The sequence below is a fragment of the Myxocyprinus asiaticus genome, chromosome 20 (genome assembly GCF_019703515.2).
Source record: "Myxocyprinus asiaticus isolate MX2 ecotype Aquarium Trade chromosome 20, UBuf_Myxa_2, whole genome shotgun sequence".
NCBI lineage: Eukaryota > Metazoa > Chordata > Actinopteri > Cypriniformes > Catostomidae > Myxocyprinus > Myxocyprinus asiaticus.
The window spans coordinates 28,131,202-28,156,327 of NC_059363.1; the positions used below are offsets into that span (position 1 = coordinate 28,131,202).

The following is a 25,126-nucleotide window of genomic DNA, read 5'->3' on the forward strand; positions in this document are numbered from 1 at the left end:
TATGTTACAGCCTTATTCCAAAATGGATTAAATTAATTATTTTCCTAAAAATTCTACAAACAATACCCCATAATGACAATGTGAAAGAAGTTTGTTTGAAATCTTTGCAAATTTATTAAAAATAAAAAATGAAAAAAATCACATGTACATAAGTATTCACAGCCTTTGCCATGACACTCAAAATTGAGCTCAGGTGCATCCTGTTTCCACTGATCATCCTTGAGATGTTTCTACAACTTGATTGGAGTCCACCTGTGGTAAATTCAGTTGATTGGACATGATTTGGAAAGGCACACACCTGTCTATATAAGGTCCCACAGTTAACAGTGCATGTCAGAGCACAAACCAAGCCATGAAGTCCAAGGAATTGTCTGTAGACCTCCGAGACAGGATTGTATCGAGGCACAGATCTGGGGAAGGGTACAGAAAAATGTCTGCAGCATTGAAGGTCCCGATGAGCACAGTGGCCTCCATCATCCGTAAATGGAAGAAGTTTGGAACCACCAGGACTCTTCCTAGAGCTGGCCGCCCGGCCAAACTGAGCGATCGGGGGAGAAGGGCCTTAGTCAGGGAGGTGACCAAGAACCCAATGGTCACTCTGACAGAACTCCAGCGTTTCTTTGTGGAGAGAGGAGAACCTTCCAGAAGAACAACCATCTCCGCAGCACTCCACCAATCAGGCCTGTATGGCAGAGTGGCCAGACGGAAGCCACTCTTCAGTAAAAGGCACATGACAGCCCGTCTGGAGGTCTCTCAGATCATGTGAAACAAAATTCTCTGGTCTGATGAAACAAAGATTGAACTCTTTGGCCTGAATGGCCAGCGTCATGTCTGGAGGAAACCAGGCACCGCTCATCACCTGGCCAATACCATCCCAACAGTGAAGCATGGTGGTGGCAGCATCATGCTGTGGGGATGTTTTTCAGCAGCAGGAACTGGGAGACTAGTCAGAATCGAGGGAAAGATGAATGTAGCAACGTACAGAGACATCCTTGATGAAAACCTGCTCCAGAGCGCTCTGGACCTCAGACTGGGGCGAAGGTTCATCTTCCAACAGGACAACGACCCTAAGCACACAGCCAAGATAACAAAGCAGTGGCTCTGGAACAACTCTGTGAATGTCCTTGAGTGGCCCAGCCAGAGCCCAGACTTGAACCCGACTGAACATCTCTGGAGAAATCTGAAAATGGCTGTGCACCGATGCTCCCCATCCAACCTGATGGAGCTTGAGAGGTCCTGCAAAGAAGAATGGGAGAAACTGCCCAAAAATAGGTGTGCCAAGCTTGTAGCATCATACTCAAAAAGACCTGAGGCTGTAATTGGTGCCAAAGGTGCTTCAACAAAGTATTGAGCAAAGGCTGTGAATACTTATGTACATGTGATTTTTTTATTTTTTTTTATTTATTTATTTGGTTTTTTATACATTTGCAAAGATTTCAAACAAACTTCTTTCACGTTGTCATTATGGGGTATTGTTTGTAGAATTTTGAGGAAAATAATGAATTTAATCAATTTTGGAATAAGGCTGTAACATAACAAAATGTGGAAAAAGTGAAGCGCTGTGAATACTTTCCGGATGCACTGTACATTTAAATCAATCATCATTGCCAGTAATTTCCCCTAATAACACTTTTAATCCTTTCGAGAGCATTGGAAATCATATCCATCAATAGAGATTTAGAAGTAATTCTGTACAGAAGTAATATAGCAGAGTGTTTTTTGTGGCAAGTGTTTGATGTGGTTGCAGAGCAACTTAGAATCTGTTATGTAACTTTTAATTATAACAATGTTAGTCTTGATTGAGCTCGGACTAGAGTGACCTGTAACTCGGGCAGTGAATGGATGGAATTATCCTCCACACTATTACTGTCTTCAGCTCAATGTGTATGAATGGACCTTACCATGTGTAATTGTAAATAAATGTAGACTTTGCTTTGTGCATATTTAATTGTAAACAGAGAGCTTAAGTGATAATGACTAATGTTTTGATGTACTGTTGGGTAAAACTACTGCAGTACACTTTTAACTATGACAGAATCTATTCAACATGTTTACCGTTAACGTCATTGGCACTAATATACAAAATATAAACATACTGTACAAATAAATTCATTTTTGATGGGTACTGGTTCTTCTTCAATGTTTATTATTCCTCAACCAGGGGCCCATATACTTTTATTAATATAGTGGCATCAAAAAGGATTTGGACACTTAAGCCACTCTTAAAGATGTAATTAAAATATTTCATTGTGGTACAGTTGCATTGCAAAGTCAGAACCCCTCAAGTTCACACAGGTGTCCTAGCAGAGTAACCACAAGGGAAGTTCAGCACATTAAGTATGGACATGTTACACTAAGTTTGAAAGTCAAAAAGTGTCTTAATTTTGAACTGTTTTTGTATTGCATTATCATTTAAAACCTAAAAAGAAAATCTATTCTATAAATGTTTTGCTTGAAAAGTGTGCATGTTTTTTTTTTTTTTCTTTCTATAAAATAAAGGCCTCATTGTTTGACATTGTGGTATCAAATACAATGACATTCATACATAACAAATGTGGCTTAAGAATCCTCATAGTTTCTGTGACCAATTATTTTTGCAACAAAATTATTGATCTATGTTGGGGTCCAGTAAAGTTAATGATCACTGCCACCTAGTGGTTAAAATAATTATGTGTTAAATGTTTGAAATTGCAAGTTAAATTGAGCCCCTTACTGTACATTTTTAGATTTGGCTGATATGACCAAATGTGGTTAATACCTAACTGCTAAAGCATGGTGTTACCAATGCCAAGGTTGTGGGTTTGATTCCCAGGGAACACGCATTCTGATAAATGTATACTTCATATGCATTGTAAGTCACTAATAAGTATTTGCCAAATTAATAAATCTAATTGCATGCACACCAATATGGTGATAACTGAAATTAAGTTTATTAAAATAAAAATCCTACAATGTTTAGCCTAGCCTATGCTACACGACTGGAGCTCATCTCCTTCGATGTTTAGGGTAGTTCGTGCTAAATATGGCGAGAACTCCGTGCCAAAACCTAGCCGTCCAATGGAATAACAGGCTACTAATCGAAGGTCTGCATCTTTTGCTTTGCAGGTCTTGGGAGGTCATGTGAACAACGTGACAACCTAGCAAGGCATCACCATCTTGAAATTGCACGAGCCAAGTCGAATTTCAATATTCAATATGCTGTTTTTTTATTCTTATTTTTGCAGCTAAAACAATCCAAAATTCCACCTAATCTTCAAAGTTATAAAATCACATGAGTCTTACAAAAATCTGATCAGGAGGGGTACTTGCTTATCCACCTTTTTCCTGAATGAAGTGTTCCACGATTCATAAAGTAAGCCGCTTTTCAATATCCGGTCTCCAGAGTTTTCACTGGTATCAGCAATATGTTCTGTGAACAATGTAATGTTTAGAGCGTTACATTAGAGCATTACATGTGGCTTCATATTGCCAATACTTTAAAGTCGCGATGACCATTTTTTAACAGTGCCTCACCTGAGTGGGTAGATGGCATGAAGCGATATTGTATTATACAAAACCTCAGGTCTGTGTTAATAATAGAGTTCTTAATCTTAGATTTATAACTTATTATTGGCTTACTTATTAGTACATGGCCCACACTTCGAAGCGAAGATGAATATAATATGTCTTACACCTTTTCTTTGTGTAAACGGTCACAGCTTGGCTTTAACACAGAGTTCCCACCATAGTGTATTACCTTACAGCAATAAAGCAATGCTGTTTAAAGCGTTTACATAGCCTTAAATGTTGTTGGCTTATTAAACATAACTGGTGTAAGATTGCACATTTATACATGTATTTGTATGTCAGAAGCAACTTTCTCTATCCACCTTTTTCTTGAACGCAGGAGTTCTCAACGATTCTTAACAGAAGCCTGTTTTCCAATCTGCAGTGTTTTCACATACACTGGCATTTGTTTTTTGCAGATAATGTGATGTTTAGCATATTCAATTTGTTTTATAATTGCCAAAGTAAAAAAATAAATAAATAAATAAAAAACATGTGGCACCATAGTGCCAATACTTCAGAGTCGCAATGACCGACTTTTGGCAGTGCCTCACCTGAGTGGAGAAATGACATGAAGCGATGTTGTAAAGTTACTTACATTAATATTATTAACTACTTTGAGTTATGAGACCCAACAATTTCAAGTTGAGCCTGAATTTTTTTTTACTCCAACTAACACTTAAATTGTTGATCTCCATCTTGATTGCTTCTCATGGAGATCAGAACCAAAAAACAGTCCAGCAGTAATCAGAATTATCATGGCACCACCAAGTGGTTGGTCAGGGAAACTGTGGATAACTACACAGAGAGCCTTGTTTCTGTGTAGCTTCTCCACAGCTTTTGGCATAAAAAAAAAAAAAAAAAAAGGAAAGAAAAGAAAAGTCAAACTCCAGCACTTATTACTTTTGCATTGCTTTATTGTACCGTATTAACTGATCCCATCTGGACCAGAGCATTGGAGAAGGACAGAAGAGGGGCAGATTTGACAAACAGCGCTGATTGTAATACGAGCCATTACAACCTCTACATATACAGGGTGCAGAGGGTCTGGTGTTTACAGCATCTTTGATGAACAACTCCCTTTGTTCCACATTGACATTAATGTACCATAGTTTACACAAATTCCACAAAGTTCTCTGAAATCACAGATTTACTGGCCCATATTGGACATGTGCTCAGATGTTACTGTATTTACATTAAATAAGATTAAATTAGATTACAAAAATAGACACAGCCCAAACTTGATTGCTGGACCTTTGCATTATGATGGGGATGTTCGGAGTAGAGCAGTGTTTCCCAACTCTGTACCTGGAGGCCACCCAACAGTATTCATTTTGGATGTGTACCTAATCACATGCCTGCAACGGGTTTGTCCGGTAAGGGAGACATCAGCAGTGTCCAAATTCCTGTACTTTCAGAGTGTGTACTGCATTTTATGATAAACATACTTTTGACCATTATCAAAGTATGTTCTTTAGGTATGTGGTATAAATACTTTTTGGGACATACTTCAAATAGGAACGTAGACATTGTTCTGTGACCCCACTGTATGATGTCCAAACAATGACCACAAAAATATATTTTTTTTTTTCTCAAACAGTATGGAACAAATTTCTTGGTATATATAGCACTTGCACTTACAGCCACTCGGATCTCCGCCATTTTTTAATTTCAGTATTTTTTCGTGTTCTTATGGGATAGTACAGTGTCCAGTGGATGCACACTTCAGAATCTCAGCAGATGCAGTAGTTTAGTTCATACATGTTTTTCTCTCCTACGGTTTTAGAATTTGTTTAAAACTTGAAGTACTGCTTTCTGCATACTATATAGTAGGGAGGGACACATTCGGGGGTGGGGGGTAGAAAGGGATGGAAAACAGAGTAATGACTATGGTGTAAACATGGTAGAGATGTTTGTCCTTTTATGCTAAACAAAAAACAAAATCACCATCACACACATATGGAGAAATAAAAATAAAAAACACTCCAGAAACCACAGGACTTCCACAGGCCTGCTCCAACTCTTCCTTCCCTCCTAGGAATGAATAAGGGTGGAAGAAACAGAGAGCTCCCAAATTGACCTCAGGATTTCTCTGAGGCCAGGGCACAGTCAAATGAGGTGGACAGTACTTTGCAGATGGCCTGGGCTTGCTCCTGAATTCCAAAAATGAAGTGTTAAATCTACAAATCACTAATATTTTGTTAGAAATCTTTGAAAGCTAGACAGACCCATTGTGCATCAGCCAATCAATTGTTCTTACCGAGCTGTGTATATTCACAAGACCAGTCATAAAATGTACTTTACACATTCAAAAAGAAAGTGTTTCTAAGGGCATATAATTTATCAATGTGAAACTAAACCATATGCATAAGAAGATTCTTAACATTTGCAGGACCACATTCAGTACAATACAAGCAAATACAGATGCAGGAAAATGAACCATGAATGATGCCTATATCGGTCATTCGTGAGTGTTTTTTAAAAGGCAGGGTGGCTTTGACCAGCAGCTCCAATCTCCTCTCATTGACTGAACAACAGTTAGCTTCTGGAGAAGTCATTAGACTACAGATTCACATCGTTTTTCTATCCTGCACTTTGAATGTTTACATGGTGTGTTCAATAAAGACATGAAAATGTATCATTCTTTAACTTGGTTGAAGATTAAATCAAATCTTGACCAATTTTTGCAGAAATCCAGGTAAATTCAAGGGGTTCACAGTTTTTCCTGTAACTGTAAATTACAACTATCTGATGCCATTCAAAGCTCTTACCGCACTGCTGCACTGATAAACCCAGATGCTGCACTCCTGCTGCTTGACATCAGTGGTTTTCAGTGCTAGCAGGTTTTTCCCTGTGCCCAGACCATCATCGTAGCAAAGCATCCGCACTATCAGGTAGAGCGGGTGACGGTGAAGCACATCCTGGGAAGAGAAAGGTTTCATGTCAGATATGGAGAGAAAGCATACTCGCAGCATTAAACTTCGACATGTAACTCGTCCACATCGTTTGTACTATGGACAATAAATAATTTGTTGAATCGTGCAGCTTGTGAAGAAGCATTTGGACACAATATTTGTCTGACAGGTAAAAAAAAGTCCTATAGACTTGCAATGAAGTAGGGACCCAAATCATATCTAGACCCAGAATATCAAAGAGACTAATGAGGCAGACTATTTTCACTTGAGCCAGTAAGAAACCATCCATAACACCCTAGCAATGCCTTGGAAACCACCCAGACCACAGCGTTGTGGCTGGGATTTTTGCATGGGCAAAAATGCACATCCACATTATATTATAGTCATGTATCCAAATGTTTCTTTGACATGCCTCAACACTGCAAGTAAAAAGTGGAATCTAGACATCATGTCCACTGTCAACATTACTTGACACAAGGAATGTAAGGCACAGAACTCACACACTGGTCCAATGAGGCCACTTTGACTCCATACTTGGACACTCCCAGAATCATCTCCTCATCTCCAGGCACAAATGGAAGTTTTCCATCTTGCTTTAAAGAGAATACATAAGATTTTGCAAACATTTTAAAGCAAACAAGAATAAGTAATGGATAATGTACAGTTAGTTATTTCTGACTGGCTGACTGTACATTATCCTACTTACTACAAAGCTACGTACCAATTAAGTAAACATATGGACATAAAATACGGATTTAAGCCAAAGTTATTTTATTAAGATGAACAAGAAAGAGACCATGGAGTGCTATCAAAGACATGAAACTAGCACAGTGTAAAGCCTACTAGCACAGTAGAAAGGGAAATCGTCAAAAATAGAGTTTAGTGGTCAATATACCAAAATAATTGACCACAGCATGCAACAATTGACCAGTCAGAATTCAGTATTCCACATAACAATGCAATTAAGCTTAAAGATTCTTACTTGAGCTGCATCAATGAAGTTGATGAGGTCTAGAGGCTCCTGGAGGGTTTTGCTCATCTCAAAATTCAGCTTCTCAATGGCTCCCACATATTTCACCCTGAACTCAGCACAGGTCTCAGACACAGCATTACCTGCCGAATCAACAAAGTAAGAAACTCTTATCAGGCCACAGAGTTAGTATACACATGTTTGTCCAACAGAGGTAATGAAGTCTCACCTGAGCTTTTGGTGGAGTCGGTGTCAAGGCTGGCGACTGTGCTTGACCTAGACAAGCCTCCCAAACTGGAATCTACAGACTGGTTGAGTGGAATACAAAAGCTCAGCAGAGAGTATGGCTCTATTCCAATGACCAATTCCCATCCTATTTTGTATGCGAGATTAGGATTACTAGGGGCGTAACGATACGTCGATCTGGATTGATGTATCGATCAGATAACTAATAAAAGGTGTTTACATGTGCGTTAAACATGTAAGGATGTGTATTTGTCCTGTTATTTGTCCGACATAAATACAGGCATACTGAATCAGTTTAAAACTTGTTTTGTCGACAGTTCAAAAAAGAACCAACATATATTTCATCTATACTCTCCTATCGGAAAAAAGTTGTGGGTAAGTAATTTTGATTAAAAGACTTGCTTGAATATTGAAGAGTAGTGTTTACCTCATTCCACAAGGCAAATGAGCTGTCATCTAACGACTTATGATCACATATATGTGACTTTATTTGTTGTATTATTTATTTTCTGTAATATTTTTTTCAACAACTGAAGAACCTTTTTTTTTTTTTTTTTGTGGATATCCAGTATCCAGACTGGGACTTGCACTTTGAGAGCTCAAAGAAAATAATAAAAAAAATAAAAATAAAAATAATAATAATAATAATAATAATATATATATATATATATATATATATATATATATATATATATATATATATATATATATATATATCACACACATACATACACTTTTGTATATAAATAATAATATTTAACTGATTGAGATAATAAATGAAACTGATTGTGTAAAATATGCACATAATATCGATTCATATCAATCGCAGGCCCCTGAATCGAATCATATCGAAATCGCATCGTGACAGACTTTGAGGTACCGGTAAACATTGGAGAAACGATATTGAAGAAACTTGCGATTTACACCCCTAAGGCTTACTGCATCCTGAATCACAGTGTTGAAAAATGGTATGTAAGGCACATGGATGGCATGTAATGAAAAAAAAATTACACACGAGCTTGTATGTGTACAGAATGTACAAAATACTTTTTCTACAAATTGTGACCCAGATAACATGCTTATGATGCTGCATAGTTGGTGGTAAGCTCACCTTGCTTTTAGTGCTGATCTCACTGCTCTGAGAGCTGCTGCTGCTGTGGCGCTTCTTGACCTTTCGAAACATCCTTCACCATGACGCCAGTACTGCAGTTCTCCAGCTGACCAACAGATGGCAGCAGAGTCTGACGAGATTAATCAGTATTAGCGCCATAATAAACTTGTGTGTCTAGTCGGTGCAGTCCATAGTTAACAGTCCTGTAAAAGCATATTTCAATCGAAGACCCAACATGTAGATAACATCTTAACATTCTTCCAACAGTAAAACGGTTCGTAAAAGTTTCATACAAGTAAATACACATTCAAAACTGTTGTTCTTAACTGTGAATAGGCGTAGTTTATTATTACTCTCTTGGTGTTTTATTACTTAATCAAACATAAACATTTAATGAACCCGTTTTTTCGTACCCACGACTGACTCTAAACCTTCAAAGCAGAGGTGAACAAACACGGAGGCGTTGTAATCCATTTCTAAGCCCAAATACTACATGTTAAGGACAATGTTGGCTTTATAAGGGTCAGGAACCACATGGACATGTTCTCTGGGTGCAAGGCTCTCCCCGAGCCCACGCCCCAATAAAACACGCGGGTGCCAAATTTCGGGCAGCCTGCGAGGAATCAACGGAGACCCGCTCAGCTCGTGCGCCTCCATACAGGGCTCGAGCTCACCGCGAGCGTTCATGAAAACAGCGGAAAGTAACGGAAACCCGTTGCTAGGATAAACACTTGCCCCCACCCACTGCAGCTCCCCACGTCTAACTTCTTCACGAATGCAAGCGCAAAGGGCTGTTATTTGGTGGTTTGCTTTAAATTAAATGGTGAGTTTGAGACTGGTAAACAAGCACACAGGGCATACCTCTATTTTGAAGCCAGTGTGCAGCAATGTAGGACTGGAATAATTATTATGTAGTTTCATCAAAGCGGCGGTCCGCAGTACTCTCTCCTCTGTTTTGGCGAGACTTGCGGTGACACTTCACTTCCTGTACAGCTCCACCCAGCGCCTCTTAAAGGGGACGCAACACCTAAAAGGTTACAATTTGTTAGCACATTTCTGAACTTCTAAACAGAAAGCAATAGTTATAGAAGAGTGGTATTTTTGAATAAATAAATAAATAAATGATGTACACTTATATGAAGACTCTAGTCATATCAGTCAGAGAAAAAGCTGTTTTATCCTACATATCCCTGATAGCACAAATACATCACTCAGACGTCTATTTTATGTGTGTGTTTACACCTGCAAGACATTTTTTTTAGGTTGTTTGCTCATCTGCAATGAGACGTTTCCTCTCGGATGTCAATAAGACATTCAGAAGATGTCTTTGAGACGTTTATGATTTAGAATGTTTGTAAATCTGATCTTTTAAAGATGTTTAGCAGATGTTAATTAGATTGTGATGCTTTCCAGATGAAAAGATCTAAAACAGACATCTCGGAGATGTACCTGTGCTATCTGGGATAGTACTGTGGGTGCACATTGGTGAGTGGCACCATGTTGAGATCATGTGACCAGCCGAATTTTGCTCGTTTAATCCAGAGACTATTTATTTAGGAGAGATGGGCCACTTCTATTAAAATGAACAGGAGCAATTGGAACGCCCAACAGTCAACGGATGTAGAAAGGAAGTCCCGCCTTACAGGTAAAAGAGCCAATCACCTTTTAGACACAGACATCGCTTGTCAATCAACTCGAGAAAGTGCATGCATATTAGCTATACAAGCCGGGAAAATTTTGTTTTTTTAACGTAATATGAGGTAAAGACGCACAATTTATGATTCCAATGTTGTCACATTTTACTGCTGATTTGAAATATGTAATTTAAGCATAAGCTCGGCAAACTGTTTTTGAGATTTCAATCTTTCCCCATTCAAGTAAATAGGAGCTGCACTGGCATGACTGGAAATAGCCCCCCGGGAAGCATTCCAAATATGGCCACCAGTGGACTGACTTGCTAGAAAGACTTTTTGTTTGTGCTGATCAGACAAAGTCTGACTAATCACTGATAGTCTCAAAACTAAGATTATTTAATAAATTCTGGTCATTTTGACCATCACTTCCTCTCCTGCCTTCTGCTGCCTAACTCTTGGGCTGGTAGAAAACTTAACATAACAAGCTGTTTTTGTTGACTGGTTCTGGATGTCAGACAAAACTCTGATATTTGGATATCTTCTGATGGGGAGACAGGTTTAGTGGGAGACGGGTTCTAATAAAAGTTATGAGTTATTCTCAAGACAATTTGCTGTATAAGACAAAGTTTCTATTGGCCTGTATTTCAATTAAGTGGCAATCTCCTTGCTGAGAGTGAGTTATAAAAATCTTCATCCTAGCCCTTTTCCTGCCGTAGTGCAGGGTCCGCTGTTTTGCAAGCCGCTCTCCATTTCCTGCAGTCCAGAGCATCTTCCGGGTCAACTCCAGTGACACACGTGTCTTCTTTTAAACAGTCCATCCAATGTTTCTTGGGATGGCCATGGGGACATTGGCTGGCTGGATCTAACTTCATTGCTGGTTTCCCCACAGATGCTTCCACGCTTCGCACTGCGTGCCCATACAACCATAGGTGCACCTCACGCATCTTGTCTTGGATCGGGGTGACAGCACCTTCCATCTGTCTTTGTTGGCCACACGATCCATCCTTCGATCCATTTCAGCAAAAATAGTAGGCTAGGAGCAGTATGGTAGAGTTGAAAATATGTATCGAGTATGGTAGAAAAAATATTTACCATCAGAAAACTATACTTTTGCTAAAGTGAAAAAAAACAAAAAACATATGAAGTCACTGTATCTCACAATAGCACCCTCTGAACCTGACTCTTTGGTTCTTTGAAATTGTTATCTGTTGTGGCATGTTAAGCCAATCTCACATGGTGTAAACTGATTGGTCCTTGCATGTAATCGATTAGCCAATTAATTCCCGTCTCACTCTTTGTCTAGCATTTCAATTGCTCACTTTTGCAGATAAGCTGGTTTCACTGCAGCGCGCTACATGAGTTTTTGTTTTTCCTGAAACCCACCTCCACAGCTAGAGCTGCTACATGGGGATTATTTGTAATGTCTATTTGTGCAGCAGCATGTCATACTTCCTTGATGCAGCATGTCTTGCATTTTGTCTAATTGTGCAGCAGCAGCTAGCCAAATGTTTAACTCATTATGTCTGTATATTTTCTAGCAGTAGCAAGTCGCAGTACTTGCTCTGCAGCACCAGCAGCGTAGCAGATCTTGTCAGCCAAGACTAATATTCTATCAATATGTCATGCCCACATTAACATGCCAAATCTTTCAGAGTTGTCATGGCTGAACTCATACTAACATACTATTCGTACTATTTCTGTAATTTATAGCTCAATTTAGGGCAGAAATAGTAGGCTAAGAGCAGTATCAACCCAATCTCAATGAAATTCGTACATAATTTCGAGTTGGCTATTTCGTATGGTCACGCACGATGTTGTTCGCATAAACTTGTACGACTTCGTCACGTGCAAATTCCCGGATGTCAAATGCGGAAGTAAGCGTGAGTTCTGCGCACGAGGTGTTAAGGACATACTTATTAATATTATGCCCTTACCCAAACCCCTTATCTAAACTTAACCAATCAGTAGAGTGTGTAAACATGATAGGAAGCTGTTGTGTGTGACAGACAGGGTTGGGGAGTAACGGAATACATGTAACGGGATTACATATTTAAAATACAAAATATAAGTAACTCCATTACTGTATTCCATTACAGTTACAATTTAAATCATTGGTAATTAGAATACAGTTACATTCAAAAAGTATTTAGATTACTGAAGTGATTACTTTGCATTTTATTGTCATATTTTTCATTTAATATTTAGTCCTTTCAGATGGAAAACATTTATACATACAGGTGCATCTCAATAAATTAGAATGTCGTGGAAAAGTTCATTTATTTCAGTAATTCAACTCAAATTGTGAAACTTGTGTATTAAATCAATTCAGTGCACACAGACTGAAGTAGTTTAAGTCTTTGGTTCTTTTAATTGTGATGATTTTGGCTCACATTTAACAAAAATCCACCAATTCACTATCTCAAAAAATTAGAATACATCATAAGACCAATAAAAAAACATTTTTAGTGAATTGTTGGCCTTCTGGAAAGTATGTTCATTTACTGTATATGTACTCAATACTTGGTAGGGGCTCCTTTTGCTTTAATTACTGCCTCAATTCGGTGTGGCATGGAGGTGATCAGTTTGTGGCACTGCTGAGGTGGTATGGAAGCCCAGGTTTCTTTGACAGTGGCCTTCAGCTCATCTGCATTTTTTGGTCTCTTGTTTCTCATTTTCCTCTTGACAATACCCCATAGATTCTCTATGGGGTTCAGGTCTGGTGAGTTTGCTGGCCAGTCAAGCACACCAACACCATGGTCATTTAACCAACTTTTGGTGCTTTTGGCAGTGTGGGCAGGTGCCAAATCCTGCTGGAAAATGAAATCAGCATCTTTCAGCAGAAGGAAGCATGAAGTGCTCCAAAATTTCTTGGTAAACGGGTGCAGTGACTTTGGTTTTCAAAAAACACAATGGACCAACACCAGCAGATGACATTGCACCCCAAATCATCACAGACTGTGGAAACTTAACACTGGACGTCAAGCAACTTGGGCTATGAGCTTCTCCACCCTTCCTCCAGACTCTAGGACCTTGGTTTCCAAATGAAATACAAAACTTGCTCTCATCTGAAAAGAGGACTTTGGACCACTGGGCAACAGTCCAGTTCTTCTCCTTAGCCCAGGTAAGACGCCTCTGACGTTGTCTGTGGTTCAGGAGTGGCTTAACAAGAGGAATACGACAACTGTAGCCAAATTCCTTGACATGTCTGTGTGTGGTGGCTCTTGATGCCTTGACCCCAGCCTCAGTCCATTCCTTGTGAAGTTCACCCAAATTCTTGAATCGATTTTGCTGGACAATCATAAGGCTGCGGTTCTCTCGGTTGGTTGTGCATCTTTTTCTTCCACACTTTTTCCTTCCACTCAACTTTCTGTTAACATGCTTGGATACAGCACTCTGTGAACAGCCAGCTTCTTTGGCAATGAATGTTTGTGGCTTACCCTCCTTGTGAAGGGTGTCAATGATTGTCTTCTGGACAACTGTCAGATCAGCAGTCTTCCCCATGATTGTGTAGCCTAGTGAACCAAACTGAGAGACCATTTTGAAGGCTCAGGAAACCTTTGCAGGTGTTTTGAGCTGATTAGCTGATTGGCATGTCACCATATTCTAATTTTTTGAGATAGTGAATTGGTGGGTTTTTGTTAAATGTGAGCCAAAATCATCACAATTAAAAGAACCAAAGACTTAAACTACTTCAGTCTGTGTGCATTGAATTTATTTAATACACGAGTTTCACAATTTGAGTTGAATTACTGAAATAAATGAACTTTTCCACGACATTCTAATTTATTGAGATGCACCTGTATAAATGATGCGATCCAAAGTGCAAAGAAACACTTTCTTATGATATGTTACATTCATACGAGCAGACAGAGAAGTACGTTTGGAGCAGAAGAAATAGAAATAAACAGCTTTACACTAAGCTAAAATTTCTAGCAATTTTACATGCACGTTACCAGGCACGATCATAATTTATTTTTTTCTAGTAAGACCTTTGATATTAGGGCAAAAATCATATTCTTGATAATAATTTTTGTATTGTTTTCCTGTAAAAATATCTAAAAATCTTTAAATCAAGATCAATTTGATTGATCTTGTTTTAGAAACAACACTGCATAAGATATTTAGGTTTTTCAGTGAATGTATTTTTAACGTGTGTATTTTGTCTTACTGTACTGGCAGAATTTTTATAGTCAAAACAAGTGAAAAAATCTACCAGTGCTGAAGAAGTAATCCAAAGTATTTAGAATACGTTACTGACCATGAGTAATCTAACGGAATATGTTACAAATTACATTTTACAGCATTTATTCTGTAATCTGTAGTGGAATACATTTCAAAAGTAAACCTCCCAACCCTGGTGACAGAAGCAAGTAATTGTCACGTATTAGATGGAAACGATGTCCAGTGACGTCATTGGCTGTAGTGAAAGTTGTAGTAATTCAAAAGAGAATGAATCCTAACGATTTCACTGTGAGAGTGTGTTGGCAGTATGGCAGTATGCTATTTCGAACATAGTTACTGTTTTCCATTTCCTCCTAAAAAAAATCCTAAATGGCCTTGAATTACACAGCAAATATGATATAAAAAATGTATTTTACTTATTTTACAACACAAAGGTATATTTACACACACACACACACACACACACGTATGCACGCATGCACACACAAATGCAACAAGTGGGGTATCTGTTAATGACATACGTACAATGATTAAATGGCGTTTCAATATTCATACATATTCCCATTTCTCCCAGTAACTTTAAATCTTAAATTATGAGTCAGTCATTCCATAATATATATTTCTTAAACTATTTCTATCCATTCTCCATATAAATGGGGTTCTGGGTTATACAAATTACACACAAGTAATATCTTAACAAGATGGGTATCGTTCAGTACATTATTTCAAATGTTTCCAAGGTGCATTGTTCAAAATTCCCTTTTAATACCCCTCATACCCTTAAATCTTATAAATCTCTAATAGTACAGTATCCCAGAAAATGTTTACTTTTAGGCAGCTTCAAAACTAGGCTTGCCAACTTCAGCAAAGAAAAATAAAGGACAATCTTGGTTCTTTATAGGAAAATAAGGGACAGTATAAGGGACACTCAAAATATTTGTACTGTACCACATAGTTTGTCATTTCAGTGTCTGAAGAAGTATGTGTATAAATGTCTGTTTTTTTTTTTGCCTGAATTAAATGCTAAAAGGAATCTCAGACATAAATACGTTTTGCTTAAGCTATTTATGTACAATTTAATTCTAAAAAGAATTATAATGTCATATTAAAATGTCACATCCATTACACAAACCACCTGCCTGAGTAGTACCACTATAGAATTGGGACTGCAAAAATGATGAGGAACAGATTGTTCTTTTAAGTGCATGTTGTCATTTTTATTTTTAAAGTACTTTACATGACAGTTGAGCTTGTTAAAAAGTTAATGTGCATGTAATAGGCTTTGATAAACTCAACTTCTTTTTATAAACACAGCAACTGATTAAATGTAGACATGTATGTAGAAATGTTACTTACAGTAAATGTAGAAATGTTTTGTCTTTTATGTTTCACATTTTTTATGAACAGTGCAAACAAAAGTGCAAAAATTCAACAGATTAAAGTGCAAAAAAAAAAAAAAAAAAAAAAAAAACACGATTTTAACTTTCTTTCTTTTCCTCTCAGAGCCCACTCATTTTTTCCATGAGTACTTCTCATTTCTCACAGCAGCAATGATTTGTTTGTCATGAAGTACAGTTTTGTAAAATTCATAACATGGTGTGTTGAAGTTCATGGTGATAAGCAGCTCGCTTTTCATGAGTTCAACAGAGCATCTGTTCCTTGAGTCACTCCACTTGTTTTTCATTATGGAGAATATCCTCTCCACGTAGCCTGTGGATGATGGAATGCTCAGGACAAATGAGACTAAAGCCTGTATGTTTGGAAGATCTGCTGCTTGAAGCACTTTCATCCACTTTTTAGCTGTGTCTGTATGCTGCCACTGCTCATGTTCTCTCAGCTTCTCCAAAATGGGGTTGGCATTGACACACTCATCGTAAAGTGCATCCATGTTGATTTGTAGCTTTTGAATGAGGTTAAGTGTCTCTGCAACCTTCTCCATATCACCAAAGGAAAGTTTCTCAGACTGGAGAGACAAAGGTTGCAGGTGAAAAAGCCAGTTGTCCTCAGAGAAGTCAAACCATTTCTTAACATACCTGATGACAGTGCTGAAGAAGGCTTTGAACTCCTCTTTGGCAGTATTTGCATCAGATGGGGGAAGACGCTGGAGCTTCAGTTTTGTCAAATATCCATAGAACTCATCATCTCTCCTCTGAATCAACTTGTTCATGAAAGACTTCATGATGGCATACAAATCAACAGATGTTGTGGCATCTTTTTCAAGATTCTTCACCACCTCTTCAAAGAGGCAGCTCTTCTGCATCCATGTTCAGGTTCAGCAAAATCCTCAGGTGCCTTGGACAGTCATCTCCAAGACTAATTAAGTAGGACTTACGAGCAGTCCAGTTCTGCATGAGGCGAGTGATCGCAGGGTTCAGTGACAGCCATCTGGTCACAACATGACGCAAAAACTTATGGAACTCAACGTCACAAAACTCACAATATTCTTTACGTTTTTCTCTTCTTTTTGCAGAGCTTTAGAAGAATGCGTAGATTTTGAGAACAATGTTCTCTACATCAACTGAAAACTCATCCAGTGCATGTTTTACCGTATTGTGGACAATGTGGGTATGACAGTTGCCTGTTAGGAGGTAGCTATTCTTCTTCTTCAACTTTGTGTAAACTGAGTTGTGAACACCATAATTCACATTTGTATTGTCTGCACTAAATGCAGACACTTGATCTAGAGTAAGCGACAGTTGTTCAAGACTGTGCTCTATACATGTCACAATGCCATCAGCAGACTCGTCAGGATTCTCCACAAAATCAATCATTCATTGGGTTACTCCACTCTCAGGAGTGAAATACTGAATAGACAGAGGAAACATCTTTTGATTGCCCTTGTTAGATGCGTCTGTTTGAAGGGAAAATGGGATGGGTTTCGAGCCCTTCAAAATATTAACCACTTCAGCAACTGACTTGGGGGCAAGGATGTTTTTTACAATGGTCTCCGCTTTTGTACGTCCACAGGAAATTGTCTTCACTATCTTTGAGTCACTGACTGTCCAATGAAGTAATTTGTTAGCACAGTCAGCACTGACATAGCTCATATTGTGCTTTGCAGTGTGGTAAACATGGGCCAACTCAGCTGCAGTAACCTAAAAGTAAAAATGCAAATATGAGGATCAAGATCACAGTTATTAGCATCAAAGTGAACAGTATAATAATGTTTTGTGATTTCAGTATTACAGGAACTGTCTGTATGTGTAAGCCCATCACCTGACTAAGCAATAATGAAATATTTTATTTTAAAATTAAATAGGCAAAATGATATCTGAAAGCATATACTTTATATACATGATGTACAATTTATTTTGTTGTTTTATATATATATATATATATATATATATATATATATATATATATATATATATATATATATATATATACACACACACACACATTTAACACACACACATACACCTATATTGACTATACATGATATTTTTCTGAGAAATTTTGGAGTACATCTTGAAATAAATTTTCACATTTGAAACAGTAGCCTACCATATCAGCCTCTGGTGATGTGGTGGCGGGAGACACGAAAAAACTAGAAATTGCTCCTTGGGTCCTTTGCTGTCGGTCGTTCCGTCGATGAGTCTCTGTGGACGCGTGTTGTTTGACGTCGCAAACTCCGCCATGGCTTACAGAAAAATCTCTCCTACATAATTTACAATTTGCCAGATACATATTTCCCAGGACTTCACCAAGCCATGGGTTCTCGGTCTCCCATTCTGGTTTATATTTCTGTAAACGTTTTTTTCTTTCTTTTACAAGGTGGACTAGTAACAGTTGCCATCATGAGATACTCGCTGTAAAGTTAAACCTCCCGCCACTGTCAGCGAGCATCCAGCCTGGAGGATCCAGGTAACGTAGCAACAACCAGTGACAGAGCTCTCACTCTCACGTGTGCACGCACAGACAAATCTCATGTACATATGTAAGTTCACTCTTTAATTCAGTAACTGTACATACCGCTACCTTGCACAGACATTACCAATTGCACATTTATATACGGCTCTCTAATCTACATGTAGCCTATACGGGACAATACGTATGGGTTTAATACGGAACGCTGCTTTGATGTTTTATATACGGGATGATTCCGTATTATACGGAACGGTTGGCAACCCTATTCAAAACATGTACTGTAAGTGATCAGAATCCACATGGCCACACATCGTCCATCATGGCTGTTTTATAGATAGTTTAGATTAGTAAATGTGCTGGTGGGGGCGTGATTGAGCGCCGGCTTGTTAATGGAGAGCGAGATCAGGAGATGAGAACGGTAAGGATCATCACCTGGCGATGATCGTCTCTAACAGCTGTTTGTCAATGCAGTAAGAGTTGGAGACAGATTTAAGAGCGAGCCAGATGCCAGTGAGGGAGAGTGAGCTACCACACGAACCCAGAGACTGTGTTGAGCTGCGCACGCTGAAAAACGTGATTATTGAGTGAAGTGCTGAAAAGCAACTTTTGTGTTATATATAAATACCGTTTGAGTTGGATTCACCGTCTCCCGCATCCTCCTTGCACCCCATCACGAACTTTGTTACAGTAAAGTTTACTTTTTATTTTTGGTGTGATATTAAAGGTGCAGTATGTATGATTCAGAAACCCTTGTTATTAATGACACCTGTGGCCGTTAAGTGAACTGCAGCCTGTAGCTCGTGCTCGTGCACACACTCTATCGGGACGCGAGCATCGATCAAAACAATGACGTACAGAGACTGAACGTGATCCACCGGCATCATGGTGACAGATGAGGTAGCATAATTAAAGTTACACAGTAATGATTGTTTTACTACAAACTTTGAGACTGTATATTATATTTGACTCTCCAGTGCTGGAACAGGGCTAAAACAAAGTGTGGATATAGGTCTGACTATGCGAGACTGTAGTTTGAAGTAATCATTTTTCTTTGCATGATACATTGACTGCATTTATACAATATCCTATGTCGGCGTTAGCTAGCTAGCCAGCTTTATCAATAGCTGTTAGCTAAATTTGATGGAGGATGACAGTAGCTGTTTATAAAATAGACTGTACATTATAAATATGTTGACACAATTCAGTATTGATGCGATTCCATCACACTATCATTTTAATATATCGATGTGCTATTGTTTTATAATAATAGAGTGTATATATTTTCTGTATAACCAAGTTACGTTACACTAATGAATGGGTCTTTTTGCATAATCTTGAACATTGTCTAGCATTCATTTCATGTGTTATTGTAGTTTACCTTGCTGAATATTTACAGATTAACATTATGCGAGTTGCTGTGAATCAGTGTACCTGACTTTTAGTATAAAGAGAAGATAGTTGAAATTATTTGAAAGTAACGAAGCAAGGTAGCTTGCAATTCGTCAGTGTTAGCAGGCAATATCAAGTTAGCTAAAATTACACAGATCAATCCTTATGGCACTATATTTCACATGCTTTGCAGTTATGTAAGCTTACCTGTCCAATAAGAAGAATGCCAATTCAGGGTCGGTTTTGATCCACAAAACCAAACGAAGGTCCCTCCAGGAATCAAATGTCCTGCCAATGTTCACTCTAGTTTTCGCTCAACCATGATCACGTTCCCGTTTAGCCAGATGGGATTGTTTTTTGTTGTTGTTTTTTTTGGCTTACTCAGAGTTTGTGTAGGAGTCGGTATTGTGTTTGGAGCCGGCCGTTTGCTGGATTCCATCTCTAATGGGGCTTTTCCATTGCACGATACAACTCGACTCTGCTCGCTTTTTGGGGGGTTTCCACTGTGGATAGTGGATAGTACCTGGTACCTGATACTTTTTTTTTAGTACTACCTTGGTCAAGGTTCCAAGCGAGCCGAGCTGATACTAAATGTGACGTCAAAACACTGCAGATCACTGATTGGTCAGAGAGAATCGTCACTACCAGCGTCACTGGATTTGTGACACGGGACATCAACCGCTAGTTTTAAAGTTAGTAACAGCAATAGCAGTATAATTTGTTCACGCGACTTTCGAATTGTAAAAAGAAATGGCTGTGCGCAAAACCACGTCGTGGTCAATAAACGAGGTGCAGACATTCCTCTCGTTAGCGACGTACGAAATGACGCGAAATGAAAAAGTCTTTCTGGAAGTGTCTCAGCCGCACACGGCTACCACCGGACCTACCAACAGTGTAGGAAAAAGTAAAAAAAAAACATAAAAGTGACTACAGAACCATCAAGGACCACAACAGCCGGCGTGGTTCAAACAGAAGAAAGTGGTTCGACCAAATGGATGCTATCTATGGCAATAGAGCAGCGAGCAATGGGAGGGAGAGAGCCCTGGACTCGGCGTTGTTGGAGTCCACGATGGAGGATGGTACGTTTTGTTACGTTAACTCTATATTCTGCTTGAAAGCTTCACTTTATTTAGTTGACCAGCTACTGGAAAGCTTGCTTCTAAAACAACCAGGCCAATTTAACTGTTACACTTGTGTAAAATCACCATGCAACAACTGCTTTATGCAGCACAATGAGCTAGTAACAAACAGCTAGCGGTCGTGTTATTGTTTATGGTCAGTAATGTTTGTGTCGCATATAAGATGATGTCATGGCAGTAGAGGCGGCACAACTATGACGATCAGCCTATACTCCCACCCACGTTGAGGCGGCACTAAACTGCAGTGGAAAAGCAAGCTCAGAAAAGCGAGCAGAGTCGAGTCGAACGTAACGTGCAGTGGAAAAGTGCCATAAGATAACGTTACCTAGTGTTGCAGACTGTCTGTTGACACTGTTAAATAGCGGAAGCACTGAGGCAATAGTGATGGGTTGTTCATGAACAATTCGTTCATTTTGAACGAATCTTTTATGTGACTCAGAAGAACGAGTAGTCTCGGAGAGTGATCCGTTCATTTTGTGTTGACCGCATGTGCATTGCTTAACCTCCGTTCGTTTGTTACATGAAAACCGCATAGGTGCTGTACAGGAAACAGAAATGATTAGTTCACCTTTCAACTCTTTTGGTCTAAGTCGTTCGTTCTTTTGTCACGTGACAGCTGTATACGCTATGCATTGCTCACACAGGAAACAGAAATGATTAGTTCACCTCGAGTCTTCTGCTCCGAGTCATTCGTTCATTTGTCACGGGACAGCCATATATGCTATGCACACACGGCTGTCACATGACAAAAGAACGAACGACTCCGATAAGAAGATTCAATCCAGAGATGAACTAATCATTTGTTTCTCATAATTTGTCATTGGCCGCATTATACATTTTTCCTTATTGGGACTATAATCAAAGTTTGCGTAAGTAGACGTGTTGGGGGGATTTGGCTATTGAAAATGTAACATTTTAATTTAATTCTGCTCAAATGAACGAAATGAACTAAATGTCTTGAAAAATATTAGTTCATTTTGCTGAACGAGACTCAAAGATTCAAGTCAGTAAAATTATCCGATCTTCCCATCACTATGAGGCAAGGCTCTCGGGAGCACGCAAAACGTCACATCCTTTGGATTTTCCCGGCAAAACCAACCCGCTCCCTTAGCATGAAAATCAGTCTACAGGCTTTAATAGGCAACCTAGGAAGTCCGGGAAGGGCTCATTTTTTAAGTTGCGTTACAAGCCGTTCACATATTGGCAAAAAAAAAAAAAGATGAATATTACATGAAAAATTTACATATTGCACCTTTAAGTGCTACTAACGTCCTACTTAATGCTTCGGGAAACCCAGCCAAGGTTAATAATAATAATAATAATATAAATGGATGAAAGATAAAATAAAATCAGACAGAGCAGAAAAATGTCAGTGACTTTCTCATCGTCTCCTCTTCCTTTCTGACACCCAAGGGCACTCTCACCCGCACCACGTGTTGTGCAGCACCACATTTCTGTCACCGTTAGGGTTGCCATCCGTCCCGTAAAATACAGGACCATCCCGTATTTAAAGATAAAACGATGCGTCTGGTATTGAATCAATTCGGGACACAATTTGTCCCGTATTTAAGCTGGTCAGATGGCGTCACGGTGAAATCGTTCCAGATCGCCAAATTTAACATTGATATAAGTTGGAACAGTTGCCTGCGGTGGGTAAGGGACCGTCTGAAAAGTCCACACGTTGTGCTAAAACGTGTTAATACTGTGGAGGGTGTGGTAAGGGACCGTCTGAAAAGTCCTGATTTTTCATTATAAATGTTCAATAAGATCAAACAAGGTATGAATACAATCATAAAGACAAGTACAGGTGAAGGAAAAAATAAACAAATAAAATAAATACAGATTATAAAAAAATTAAACAATATGTATAAACCATCCAAAATGTATACATAAGATAAAGAAGTTAAATAATAATTTTTTTTTTTTTAAATAAATATATTTTTAACATACATATAAATGCACCATTTATAAGTCACGGGTCAGGAAAGTTCTCATTTTAGCATAAGGAAGGATATCAATTTTTATTAATAATGCATAGTAACTCATCGCATTTATTGCTAAAACTATAAAATAAGTGTCCCTTATTTTAAAACTTCAAAAGTGGCAACTAGTCACCGTTATCACCTCTAGGAGTAAAGAGAAGACCTCTCGATTGGTGAATGTTCCTAAAGCGCAGGTTCCACATGGCGCTCGCTCTGTTTGGAAAGCGGCAAATCGCGGGCGGTTTTTCTAGCGGCTCGGAGGCGGCGCGCAAGCGGTGCTCGTGCACCCAATATCCTACCGCTTTCACGTCCACGGCTCTTCGCGACAGGTGAAAATATTTAATCTTTTTCTTAGTCTCTGCAGCAGTCATTGAAAAGCTTATTATTAACAGCCAATCATACAACAGTTTACTAAGCTCATATCAGATTGCTGAAAACATGGAAGAAAAGACAGGCCTACGTTTCAGGTGTTCAGAATCGGTTCTTTCTTTTGGAAGTCAATAACTCCATTTGTCGTGCACTTTGATTTTTGAAACTTTGCAGACTTTTTTACATTCACAAACAGCTATATAACACACTACATGAAAGGTAATATTTGAAAAACAATAATAGGTGCTCTTTAAAATTGCCGAAATACTTGATCCTTTGAAAATCTCATAAAGAGATATTATTTGAAAGCCACGGCTTGGGAGCATATGAGTGCACAAGTAGATTTGCCAGGTTAAAATAAACTGCAAAATGAAACCCAATTTTAAAATGAACTGATTTCAATGGGTGAAATGTCGTCAATGCTAATCATAAACCACACCCCAAAAATATTTTAATTCGAATGAAACTATAAACAACAAATAAAAAAAATTATGCGCTAAATTTGTATCAGGTTTTCTCATAGGGAAATCAAAGACAGACAAATCAACAATAAACACAAGTGCCGTTTTTATTTTATCATTTGTTTACCTTATGTAACAACTGATTATGATTCAACTGACTTCTATTATTTAACTGACTATCGGCTGATTATATTTAACAACTCTAACACTTCTCATTGAGGTAAGGTAAAACAGATCCAAAACGACTTTGGATAACGGAATTTGTGTTTAATTACATTGGTTTTATTAAATACAAATATGTGTGTATATGACTTGGTGCAATGGAGTTCTTGTTCATTGTAAATATGGCAACGGCCGCCCCTGAAACCGCGACGTGAGCACCACCTACACTGCAAAAAACGCATGTGCAATGAGGGAGCGAGAGCTTTTTATCTCTTGACATTTCTCTTAATTTATGTATGTTGTTTTGCACAATTTTCTTTGCATACCATTTCTAAGCAGCCATTTACTTAAAACTGAAACGGAGAGCGCTCCCAGCCAAGTGCATTGATCATGAGAAAAAAAGGCTGTGTGCTTTTCCGATAACTATGGGTCTTAGCTCTTAAGAGCGTTCTCGACATGTGAAGTTGCGAATGTTCTTTCCTTTTTCATGTGCATTTCCCAAACCTGCATTTAACACGAATGCACAACGCACTTTTAAGTGCTTCTTAAGAGTTGCTGTCCATTGTGAAGTGCTGAAATCTGACCGTATGTCGCTCATTCATAGATTTGTGCATAACTTTATAAATAGGCCTACTTGTAATTTAGCTCGCTGAGAAATGTTCAAAGTTATTTTCTTAAATAATTAAACTAATAAAGTACATAATTAAATACATAGTTTTATAATTATTTTTTTGTGCTGGAGGCTACGATCTACTGTTTTTAAACAATCACTGTTTTGTTCAACAAATGTGCATTTGCAATGTTTCATTTATCATCTGTGGGTCGACCATCGGGGTGCAAGCTTCTAGGGTCTGTGAAGATTATATAAAAAATATAAAGAGGTTAACGTGTTGGCAGGCCTAATTCATGTGCACAATATGGTGGCGGAAGCACTAACATAGGGTAAATGTACAAACATTAACTGATTAAGCGGAGATCTGCACTTTGTGCCCAAACTGATCATCAATGCATAACAATGTGCGTGTGGCAGTGCCCTTTGGTGTCAGAGAGGAAGATGATGGTTTGTAAAGAGAAGGAACATGGGAAGACGCACAAGATAAAAAATGTCCCCGTATATACAGTATAACATCGACATCATTCCTTCTGAATTTAA

At 38.5% G+C, this 25,126-nt stretch overlaps 2 protein-coding genes across 3 annotated transcripts in view; both read right to left on the reverse strand.

The window, feature by feature from the left end:
* Nucleotides 1-4,453: 4,453 nt before the first annotated feature.
* On the reverse strand, nt 4,454-8,918 carry LOC127411272 (integrin beta-1-binding protein 1-like). The gene is made up of 6 exons (XM_051646719.1): nt 8,789-8,918; nt 7,661-7,739; nt 7,444-7,574; nt 6,962-7,054; nt 6,318-6,467; nt 4,454-5,699 (listed from the first exon to the last, which is right to left on the reverse strand). Exons 1-6 carry the CDS (start codon nt 8,858-8,860, stop codon nt 5,628-5,630), a joined length of 597 nt encoding a protein of 198 aa, XP_051502679.1. The 5' UTR covers nt 8,861-8,918; the 3' UTR covers nt 4,454-5,627.
* A 790-nt stretch (nt 8,919-9,708) lies between these two features.
* LOC127411257 (disintegrin and metalloproteinase domain-containing protein 17-like) overlaps nt 9,709-25,126 on the reverse strand; it is a 45,785-nt gene continuing 30,367 nt past the window's right edge. Inside the window, exon 20 of one of the 2 annotated variants that reach the window (XM_051646679.1) lies at nt 9,709-9,815. In XM_051646679.1, the coding sequence (XP_051502639.1) occupies nt 9,709-9,815 (107 nt within the window). Of the gene's footprint in view, nt 9,816-15,773; nt 17,700-25,126 lie in introns of those variants that run through there. The other variant, XM_051646682.1, reaches the window with a different exon arrangement.